This window comes from Thunnus thynnus, chromosome 6 (assembly GCF_963924715.1).
Source record: "Thunnus thynnus chromosome 6, fThuThy2.1, whole genome shotgun sequence".
Classification (NCBI taxonomy): Eukaryota; Metazoa; Chordata; class Actinopteri; order Scombriformes; family Scombridae; genus Thunnus; species Thunnus thynnus.
This window is the reverse complement of record NC_089522.1, coordinates 12,129,881-12,141,928: the sequence shown is the minus strand read 5'-3', so window position 1 is coordinate 12,141,928 and position 12,048 is coordinate 12,129,881. Positions and strand designations below refer to the sequence as shown.

General features: G+C 40.0%; 1 protein-coding gene across 1 annotated transcript in view; it reads left to right on the top strand.

The window, feature by feature from the left end:
* The first annotated feature begins 606 nt into the window (after positions 1 to 606).
* The window catches only part of gnas (GNAS complex locus), a 28,297-nt gene continuing 16,855 nt past the window's right edge, over positions 607 to 12,048 (top strand). The window contains exons 1-2 of the mRNA XM_067591724.1: positions 607 to 2,494; positions 7,698 to 7,770. Of these exons, the coding sequence (XP_067447825.1) occupies positions 2,356 to 2,494; positions 7,698 to 7,770 (212 nt within the window). The 5' untranslated portion in view covers positions 607 to 2,355. The remainder of the gene's footprint in view (positions 2,495 to 7,697; positions 7,771 to 12,048) is intronic.

The window sequence follows — 12,048 nt, the reverse complement described above, 5'->3', positions numbered from 1 at the left end:
TGTACAATGTTTTCCTTTGAAGTAGAAGTATACAGTTGCATATTTTTAAGTGCTTTGGGGAGTTTTTTTTAAAGTTATTTCAAGGTATAATGAGTAAAAATATTCAATATTTTAACAACAATTCAATATTTTTTTGTTTTCCATCTTATGTTACATTAATGTTTGTTTGTTTTTTTAAACATGTTTTTATGTCCATTTTATGTATTTTTCATGTGAAGTACTTGGTGCATGTAAAAGTTATCATTATTATTATTATTATTATTATTATTATTATAAATCTATAGCTGTCTGGGGCCCTTTTAGTAGGGGGCCTCAGGCAGCTGCCTACCTTGCCTAGTGGTTTAAGTCCGCCCCTGGCTCTGGGAGCCCCTGGCCTGGCCGCTGTTCAAGACTCCCACCCTCCAAACCGTGTGCGGTCGTTTTCTTTGAAGAGGGCGCCGTTTTCTCCGCATAGCCGCGCCGCTGACGCTGCTCCGCGCCCGGGCCACGTGACGAGGCGAAGCGGCCTCTCCTCTCCTCCTCCCTCGGTCCTTCCTTCCCAGGGTTCAATGAGCGCTGTGTGGCCCCACCCCGTCTCTCTTCAGCGCTGTCTATCTCCTCAATGTAGGCTACTATTCTCGGAGAGAGAGAGAGAGAGAGAGAGAGAGAGAGAGAGAGAGAGAAAGGGAGAAAATAATTACCTCCAAGAATTGGTTATTCCTGTCTTTCACCTTCCACGACCAGCGGCCAGGGGGGGAGCGGCCTTCGCGGTGGGAATGTGCTGCTACAACAACCCCGTGTCCTATTTTTTTGTGAATGTAAATGCACATGTAGTGTCAAGCCTGTAGCCTATTTACCCACCTCGGACTGAAGAGGAATATATATATACATATATATATTTATTTATATATATAAATGTATATGAGAGTGTGTATGTGTGTACACATATAGGCCTTATGTAGGCTGCACAAACTGAGCCTGACAGCGAGGTTTTTGGGTTTTTTTTTTTTCTTTTTCACCTGCAAGAAACGTGGATACATTTCGAGGGATTTTCACATCTTGGTCACGTTTTCTTTTCCTTTTCTTTTTCCTATTTTTTTTTTTTTAAAGATATTCTTCTTGAAGAGATTCATCGGAGCCGAGCTGGGAATTTAAAGAAGAAAAAAAAAGTGTATCGGTGCGCAGTTTTGGAGGCTCGGTGGTGATGTGAGGGGCTGATAACACATTTCAGCAACAAAAGCGAGGGGCAGAGAGAGAGAGAGAGAGAGAGAGAGAGGGAGGGAGAGAGAGAGAGAGAGAGAGAGAGAGAGAGAGAGAGAGAGAGAGAGAGAGAGAGAGAGAGAAGGCCCTTTGGAGGAGAAAACACAGCAAGGAACAGCCATCACAAATAAGGAGGACAAATCGGGGGGATAGTGGATCGTTTCGGAGTTGGAGGTGGTGGGGGATCCAGCCGAGAAGACAGCCGCAGTGAGTTTGGAGCTGTTTCGGGGCTGATTTGATGCGGAGAATGAAAAGGAGCCGGATGACGACGGAAGCAATGAAAATATCACACATGTAGCTCGTTTGGGTGTAAATATTATTCTCCTTCCTCCTGTCCTGCTGGGCCCCCCTCCTCTCTCCCTCCTCCCCGACGAAGACAGCCGTCGGGGAGACAGAGATATAGATAGAGAGTATAAGTGTACACCTTTGGAAATGTTTATTATGACAGGAGACGTGGAAACAAGCCGCGCCACCGTACGGGCGAGCCTTTCGGACACGCCGAGTTCGGCTCCTTGTCACGGGCAGCAGTGAGACGCAAGACCCGGGCTTTTGGAGATGCAAATTAGGCTGTTTATTCTGCCTCCGTTTGAGGTGAAACCCCGCTTTTTTGGCGTCTTAACAGACATTGTGGATTACAATTGTTAACGTTACACAGCTGACCGGGGGGACAGAGTGGGGGAAAAGAAACAAAACAGAAAACTATAACACTACATGTGAAGGAGGAAAAAGCCCAAAGCAGGATTCAGCAAACTGAGAAGGCGGCCTCGGTGTCGTCAGCAACAGTATCCTGCCCTTTCTCTGACAGCAAAAATACGCGTTATGGACATATAATTTCTACCGTGCTGCACCACGGACAGTTTTTGGAGCAGACCAGGGACGTGAAACGGTGTAAATGTGGGTGACACTGCTGCCAAATCCGCGGGTCAAACGAGGGATCTAGACTAGTTTATTTATTTTTCTTTCTACATATCCCCCCCCTCCCTCCACCTCCACTTCTTCTTCTTCTTCTTCTTCTTCTTCTTCTTCTTCTTCTTCTTCTTCTTCTTCTTCTTCTTCTTCTTCTTCTCCTTCCTCCTCCTCCCCTGGACCCCCTTTTTTCTTTTTTCTTGCGGGAAGATGGGTTGTTTGGGCAACAGTAAGACCGAAGACCAGAGAAATGAGGAGAAGGCACAAAGAGAAGCAAACAAAAAGATAGAGAAGCAGCTCCAAAAAGACAAACAGATATACAGAGCAACACACAGACTACTACTTTTAGGTGAGTTTGATGTTTTTATTTTTTTATTTTTTTTTATTTTTGTTTTCTCTGCTTGCTGCTTTACAGGCAAGGCCTCAGTCTGCACAGTTGAGGCTCTGCTTCCTCCCTGCATAACCTTCTGGGATGTTGTTTTGGGAAACATTGTCAACAGTGTGACTTTGCCATTGCATAAGGCTAAAAATGCAACACTGTGCTGGGTTTTCAGCATGTTGCTGTCAAATTGGCAGTCTACCCCTGCTAACCTCAAAACATGCTGTAGCAGAGTCCATAGGTTGATTTGAGAGCATACAGTGATGCAGAGGTGAATATATGAGGTGAGTAAACTACTGTCAGTGCTCATCGTAGGATAAACAAACATGGACGTCAAGAAAAACAGGTTTTATAGTCATTTATAGCTAATCTATGCATGTTTTTCTTCACAGAACATGTCCATCATAAGCTGTATCAGTTTGGGACTAAATAGCATGTTGAACATTGTTCATTTTAATCCTAATCATGCATGTAGGCTTGAATAGTTAGCTTAACCAACACTGGTTTTACATGACATGCCAGTTTGTGGGTGTGTAACCCAAACAGCGTCTTAAAATAATGTGATTGTTACCAAAAACACCCACTGAGACCTACTTAATGAAGAAATGAACATGTGTCAGACTCAACATGTGGTTGTGTGTGTCAGACAGTGAACTGGAGGTGGGCTGGGTCTCCACATTACATAAGAGACAAATAAGAGTGTCTAACTTTCCCCCGCCGTGCTCTCTTGTACACTCCTTGAATGTCCATTCGCAGGCTTATCACTTGTAAGAAGTCGAGGTGTACTCGATAGAAATCATAATATTTGATTGCAGAAATGCCAGCCAGGGTGCGCATTGTACGACAAGCCGGTATTTATGTTGGGGAGGAAGTTGTGGTGACTTTAGGAAAGCAGAAGGACAGGACCCACATGAAAACCAAAACAAAGATGTCTGCCGTAAAGTTAGCTGCCTTTCCATTATATAATCTACTAGTTTTCCTTTATTGCAGACCTGTGGACCTGCAGGCTGTTGTTTGTGATGCTGCACATTTTGGGGGATCTGTTGAAACATTGGTCACTCAGTTCAAGCCTGGTGCAGCTGCAATATGTAACCTAGGCCCTGTGCTTTGTTTATATTATGTTTTTGGGAAAGATACTATGAGAGGTAGTACAATATATGATAGTACTGTAAAGAATCTAGTGGTTAGTGGCAACCAGAAGTTCAGCATTCGTGGTGTCAGTCTTTGTGTTGGGTGGAGGTGACACACATACGTCGGCGGTCTGTTTGTAGGACAAAATGTTTAGTGTCTGTTCACCTGGCTGAAGTTGTTGATCGTCGGATTATGTTGATCAGTTTAATTGTAACCTGCAACTAAAACTACTCTGGTCACTGGATTAACTAGATCACCTAATTAAAGTGTCAATGGGTTTGTGGCTTATGTTGGCGGGGGTTGTTTCTCAGTCCCCAGCTGACAAAATAACACTTTTTCAGACTTGAGCCTCTTTACTCGAGATATAATGGCCTCCGGGGAACCACAATGGATTTATTGGTCTCCATTTATAATTATGATGTTTTTGAAATTAATAAAACAAATAAACTACCTAAAATTTATGGATGTTTTCCATGGATGAGGACAAGTTTTGGATCCCATAAACTCCTCAGACTTCCCACAACATTTATCCAATCAGTGACATTATAATTTAATTCATCATGTTTCCTAAAATTGTATCTGTAATATTAGATCCTGGATACATTTTCAGACATAGCAAAGAAAACCATCAGGATAATAATCTGAGGAACATTTAATTACCAGATTGCTTGTGATGTATTCACATTTTAGTCTTTTTATGTCTGGCAGGAAAACATTAAGCACATCTTTTAGTTTTATTTATCTTTTATACTTTTAACCTAATCATACCCATGATTCATTTAAACTTTCTATTAACTACAAAGTTGCCTGACAGCCCACAGTTGAAGTGAACTGCACAATCTTTGCTAATCAAAGGAACAAATGTGTTTTATATGGTAATGTACAGCCACAGTTATCTCTTATTTAACTGCAGTAAATGATACGTTGACTAATAGTGTTACATCCTGCCCCACAGATCACCCACATTTTGGTTCATCACTTTTCTCTAACTGTTCAGTGATGTTCTGCACAGGTTATATCTGTGTCTGCATTACAGTGATACGTTTCTCCATGTATTTACATGTCCTGGGTTCAGATTAGATACATTTACCACTTATGTATTTACCATTTATTAAGGTTATTGATCGTTCAGAGCTGACCGGATATATCAGCAGCCATGCTAGCTGCTAACACACTAACACATCTTCCACATAACTTCCTCCGGGGTAGAAACAACAGTATATAACAATTAAACGCTTCACCTGACAATACTAGTAGATTATAGACTGAAAATAGATTATATCTATATCTGACTTTCGTATCTGGTCTGATGAGAGTTACATACAGGTTTGATATTTTTGGTAATGTTTTTAATAGTCACCCAGTTTGAGTCCATTAAGGATTTTTCACAATAGAAACACATTTTTGAATTGTAGTTATTTTTTAAATATATTCAGTTTTTAAAACTATTAGTGTGGTTTTAAAGTTTCAGTATCATACAGACTGTGGGAATATTGCCTGTTGGACGCACTGCTGTTGACAAGAATCCTCTTGTAGTAATTCACCACTTTTACTTCTGTCAGTTGCAGTTTATAATCCAACCAAACCTCTCAAATCCGTCAGCGTTTAATGCTGACTCGACAAACATCTGTACTAGATCTTTGCATAAATAAAATACAGTATTTAAAAGTAAAAATGTTTGACTTAAATCAGAAAATAGAAGAATGAATAAACAAGACTAAGAATCTGACCAAGTCTTGAGAGGCAAATCTTAATAGTTTTGAATTCTTTGTACTATGGACGCAGTTCTGCTGATATTCAAAACAATTCAGGTTTAATACCAAACCTGAACGAGTGTGTGTGTGTGTGTGTGTGTGGGTTTTCAAACATGCAACCAAAATGGCCCCAAATTCACCACGACACCTCTGTACTTTAATTTAATGCAGTTACTTTGCAGGATGTTTTTGGCATTTGTGCACTGTGTGACGGTGCAGCGAGGGAAGAGACGGGAAGATGGGAGAGAAACAGGAGAGCTGACATTGTGCCATGAGGTCATCAGTCAGATTTGAGAGCATGATGTTATGAGTTCATGGTATGCGCTGTAGCTTGCTGAGCCACCAAAATGCCCAAGTCACAGACTCTTCTACTACAAATGTCCTAATGCTTAATATTGGGATTGTCAAGAGTCTTTTTTTAAGAAATTGATTCAAATCTTCAGGTCCTTTACTTTTTCTAAACAGATGTACAGACATGTAGGACTATTAGTTTGAAGTCACTGGACAGATAGTGACAATTATCCATTTTCCTCCACTGGAGAGAATCAACATGGCTGAGAATAAGTCTCCTTTCTGAGATGTCATGTCATGCCTGTGTCTTCACATCTAGTCTTAATATTGGGAGTCTGATATTTGATAATACCTCCTTTATGACTCACAAAGTTACCAAAAACTCATCAGGACTCCAGCTCAGCTGAGAGGAACACAAACCACATCATGTCCATCCAAACATGTCCTTCAGTCACTCATTGAGGCTTAAAACACCAAATTATGTGTTTTCATAGATGTTAACCAGAAACAAGCAACACTGTGTTAGAATGAGGCACGTTGTCGTACAAGGATTAAGTAAAATAATTCAGACAGGTGTTCCATAACTAAAAATGAATAAAATATCTTTTGCTCAAGGCATAGAATTTATTTGATTAAGTGTAAAGTTAGCAGTCATTGTTAATTCTTGATCTTTCTTTCAGTTGTAAACATGAAATTAAGATGAATAGACGGCATAATGAAGAAGTGTTGAAGGCCTTTGACAGGAAAGACATCAAACTGTGAAAGAGCTGCTCAAGATGTTCTCTCCGAGCAATTGTACATACTACAGGTTTGACAATACAGAGAAACAGCTATGAGTTTCGATCTTACGATGCACAAAGGCCTTTTAGGGACCTGCAGCATGGCTAGCAATGCTATATGCTACCAGTTTCTCTTAATTCCTTTTAGCTGTATCAGTTTTATTACTACTGCAATGTATTATTATGATGGGTTGTAGATTATGATTGCAGACAGCACATAAAGACATATGATGAGCTTCTGAACTAGTTGTTTATCAGAAGAAAACGTGTGAGTTGAGGGATGGGACTCAAAACTTTTGAAGAGGGAAGCATTTGGGAAAGTTTGACGTTAAAAGGCAGATCCTCAAAATGGATGATGGGCAGTGAAGCCTAAATTAAATTGAATTTGATGTGGTCTCAGTCTGCTGTGAAAATCCAGCTGACACCTTTAACTGCTCACCAGTTTGGTTTTAGAGTTGTTTGTTTAATGTTGCTACATGAAGGAATCACTGTACAAGATCTTAAGCTCAAACCAGTATAACTCTGTGGAAGTACAGTAAAGCAAAAATACACATCTCACAATCAATCACACTGGTGGTCAGTTGCAGGCAGCCGTATATCGGTGGTGGTTAATGAGGTTTGAATAACCTGCTGTAACAATCAACGCCACATATGAGGCACCTTGGTGGTAAATCCAACATTTCTTCCTCTGGACTGTCCCACATGCCAAATTCAGACTCCGTTTTTAGCATACTGCCTGCCAAACCTTTTAGTGTTTAACACTATAGTTTCTACTTTTAAAGGGAAATGAAACCATGTTTTTACGGAAAAGGTTTAAGTCTAAACGCAGTCATTGTCACATCTCAAAATGTAATCTTGCGATTGTGATCACGGTATCTAGTGGAATAATCCAGTTTATTATTTCAGCCATGACCGTGCAGCACTGTCCTTGCCTCTACTCCCAGTTTTCCCAAATAAAAAAAAAGTCAGTCGTGTATGAAATTTTCAGTTTGTTCATTGAAAGTTTCCGTTGAACATAGAAAGTCACAGCCAAAACAGCTTATGAATATCCAAATTGAAAACCTTTTCAGTTCAATTCAAATAAGGGACACTGCACAGTGGCATTTCAGACAAATGTGTACGGTCTATGTCCCAACACTGTGTGTGTGATCTTGTTTCACATGTAAACAGATCACTAATATTTCCTCGTCTCTCTCTCTCTCTCTCTTTCTCTCTCAGGAGCTGGCGAGTCAGGAAAGAGCACCATAGTGAAACAGATGAGGATCCTACATGTCAACGGCTTCAATGCAGAGTAAGTAGTAGCTGAACATGGCCATATATCCAAAGTCGGTTTAGGTAGTATCTGCACAGTGCACCAGACGATAGCTGCGTCCCGATTCTGGGGCTGCATCCTTTCAAGAACGTGGTACGCGATGACGTGTCCATGGAAGAGGTTGAATCTGTACTTCTTCTGACCTCACAGAGGACCAATAGTGTGTTTGACATCAGTGGCAAAGTTTTACCTCAATGAAGCTGCCCCCAAAAGTCTGACAAATGGATAATACAAGTGGTAAACTGGGGCAAGTTCCATAATACCTGTGCTCACAGTAAAAGCTGTGACATTTCATTTTATCATTTGATAAGACACTTTAAAATAGTGCAGTAGGTTAATTGTACAATATAACCTCTTTTTAGCTGTAAGACCTTTGTGATTAACAACATATTAAAGCCGCAAACAAGAATAAACAGTGAGATTTATGTCTGGCTTCTATTATTCACACCCTGTTGTGGTGTTTGTGACATGTATTCACTAGTGACTGATGACCACCTGAACACAAATACGTGGTTAACAGGTTGTGGTCATGTGTTATTTCCGACCTTATGAGTAGACGAGTATTGGCTTCATGCTGTATTAAACAATTGGCCAGTATGTAGAGGGCTGTGGGATACTGATGGCCACAGATGATACACCAGTTGTGTCTTCCAGTAAAAGGAGGCTTCTTTTGGAAAAGCCTTTAAAGTTAGACAACCCTGTCGATCCATAATGATGTCTGTGACATGTGGACTTCGTAGGTAATGTTTGACCCTCTGCAAAAGAGGCAAAGTCAAGCCTGGACTATTGAAGTTATCTATTTAACACGGTAGAGTTGATGGACATTTGATTGTTTTGGCTGAAAGTGACAAGTGAGGTAATCCCTCTGCTGTTAGCTGACTAGCGTCATGTAAAGTGAATGGAAATACCAGTTTGCTAACTTACTCAATGTTGGAGAATATTGAATGCTAATTAAGTGGTGTGACTTAGCTTGGCTCCTTGGAACTACAGGAACTACATCTCCCAATAACCTTCACTGTGGGCATGCAAAGCCTTATGGGAACTGTAGTTGTTGAAAGCTAATGATGATTGTTGTTATATCTTTCTTAAAATAACAAGGTGTTATTAGCAAGTATAGGAGTAGATGCTCATTATGCTTAGAATAGAGAAGAATATCACGTCTGTGTGTTTCAGAGAGATCAGTGAAAGAAGCCGCCTGTGTCGCAGAGTCCAGCCTGGAAGTGCGGTTGCTTTCTTTAATGCTTCTTTCTGGACCTTATTGTTCCAACACCAATCTGGTGACCCAAACACAGTAAAACAAGCATCAGGAATTATTTCCAGATACTATTTTACCCCGTCATTAGCAGGAACTCAGCTTCTGCCTCTTATAATCTGAAGTAGACATTCCTCTGCTTCTGTGGATGTAAATTTAATTGATTTGTCTGTTTTTTAGCATTCTTAATTTTGAATTCTTTAATTTATTCTCTGGAGACGTAACTCTGAACTGTTTTCTGTGGAAGATTACAACTCTTGCTCTTTATGTTTTTTGCTTTTTCGTTGGTGGATCACATCCTTGACTTGTGCTCGTTTCAATAAGCAAAATGGAAAGTTTCATCTGTGTGTCAGCGACTTGCTTTGGTCTGGTGGTTGTAATGAGGATGGAAGCATCTTTGCAAGGTTAGACTAGAAAATCAGCACCTAAGGCAGACAAGAGCGTATGACCCAGCGCGTGACTCCACAACACTGAGCAGTGTGTGTGTGTGGATATGCTGTATGTCTGTATGCGTGTGCGAGTGGATCGGTGTCTTCATTAACAAGACACACAAACACATACAGCCTCACAACTTCCAGTCAGATCTGTGACATTGTTTTTGGATTATCTGGTTGATTTTTTTTTTTTTTTACTAAGCTGTGTAAGACCCTTTTGTCTCCTTTATGTGTAGTAAACTGGAGTACTCATATATATGTGGCTCCATATGTGTTTGACTCTTAGCGTGCGGTCAGATGTCATCTTTTAAGATGGTAACAATGAATTACCTTTGTTGTTTTTTTTTTTGTTTGTTTTTGAAGATCTGTTCAAACCAAAACAACAGTCTTGCAGGCCTGTTGCTTGTGGGTCTCCACATGACAAGCATAGTAATATGTTTTAATAAGCTCGGATCCCGAGGCAGGACATAAATTTACTGATTTGGGACTGAAAGGGTTCAGTAACGCCTGTGATGAAAGATTTTGGGTGAATGGATTGAGTGTTGTGGTAACCTAAAGGTCAGAGTAATTGGCTTGTGACCGGAAGACTGCTGGTTCCATTTGCTGGCCTGATTTGGGAAAAGCAATGAATGACTGACTCAGCGCTCTCTATTCTTTGAAAAACTATGACTGAGCTGCCCTACCCTAAACCTCTGATCTAGAAGCTCTTGATGCTAATGAGAGCGATGAGACTGAGTCAAAACAGTAAAGATTGCAGAGTCGAAAGATGCTAAAATGCTCCGTAGAGCTGAGAGGAGCTGCAGTGTCGGATGATAATTCTCTACGAGTCTCTACGAGTGACCACTTTCACATACAAGTAATCATGTGATCCATTATTAATGTAAAAATATTGATTAATATACACTTCATGCATAAAGTAAATTTTAATATTTGCTTTTATACATTTTCCAGACTAAAAAAGAAAAGTACTTCTCGTCTTTTTATATTCCATGCATTCTTCCTCACTGTCAAAACCTGGCGCCTACATTACCCACAATGCAACTCAGCTGTCGGAAATTTAGTTGTGTTATTAATAAGTTAATTGAAAAATAATCTGTAGATGAATCGCTAGTCCTCAATCAAGAATTAACCAGCAATGCCTGAAGTGCCATTAATTGTGAATAACTTGGAATTAATTCCAGCTGTTTGTGTTTTTTAAGCAACTGTACTGACGGTTTGCACAATACACATATATTTGATTATTCACCTTAAGGTTTTGCAGAAGAAATATATATCTTCACATCCTGAATTATGAGTATATATTATGAGTTCCTGTCATCTGCTTTACATTTTCTCTGCATATATTCATCTTAACGTATTACTAGACGTCATCGCTGTAACAAGTATGTTGTGTCATGTCTTCTTTTTTTCTTCCCCTCTCTCACTAACCACACACAGGCATGCAGTCGCACTCTTAAGACTGGAGAGTGCAGACACACGGCCATGTGATTTTTAATGACTATCAGGTTGAAAATGTAAAAAGGCCTTCTCAATCTGCCTCCTAACCCAATAAACTCAGTCTTAACTCCCCTTTTCTCTCTCTCTCTCTCTCGCTGTCTCTCTTTCTCTTGTGTTTCTTAGAGCACACTGACCTCACAGGCTTCTCAGGCTCTGTTACCATTTGCCAAAGAGTATTACACAAATGGTTTTCAAGTGTGTGTGTGTGTATTTTTCGGTCCCTGTTTTGAAGGTCATGTGATTGATGCATCAACCAGGGCTGGGTGATACCACCTGAAATCAATACCACGATTAGATTGTCACATTTACTTCGGTAACAATTAATGAAATGATATCTTATTAGATAGACCTGTGCACAAGATTTTTGGTCCTCACAGTGGATCTTCTTATTAAATCTTTGCATTGACTAATAAAGAGAATAATTATTTAACATATTCAGTAATTAAGAACATTTTTAGGCATTTTCAGGTATACAGCAACAGGAATATCTAAGAGAAATGAGCTGTATTTCATATCTCACAAAACTATAGCTTATACTATATTATACTAATGTAAATAGCTTAATATTATAAACATATAGATGAATAGATTTGAATTTTACTTTTCTGGCTTCTGTTATCTCAATCCAGCTGGAAGTTTTAGGGAATGATGTGACATTATTCTAGCAAAGGTTTGTCTTAACAGATTGCTGCAGGTGAGACACTTTTACTGTTTCACAGCAATGTAGCTAATGTCAGCGTTGACAGCGTCGCTTATTCGGCTGCTGGTAAACAAAACTTTGCTTTGCAACTCTGCTTTAGAAGCTGTAACATTAATTTTCTGACAAACTTTAGCTCATACTAAACATTAACTGTTGCAGTCATGGCTTACTGCCAACCTGACTGCGCCAACAGCTAGCAACCTGCCCGTCATGAGCGCAGACACACGGAGAATGGACGCCACCAAAGAGACTGCTACTCCGCTGTTTTCTAACACTATTTACATTTAACTTTGTTTTGTGCTGTATCATGTTTACTGAAGCCAAATGTGCCCACACGATGGACATAGTATCTTCTTTCTCATTTCCACCCAGAC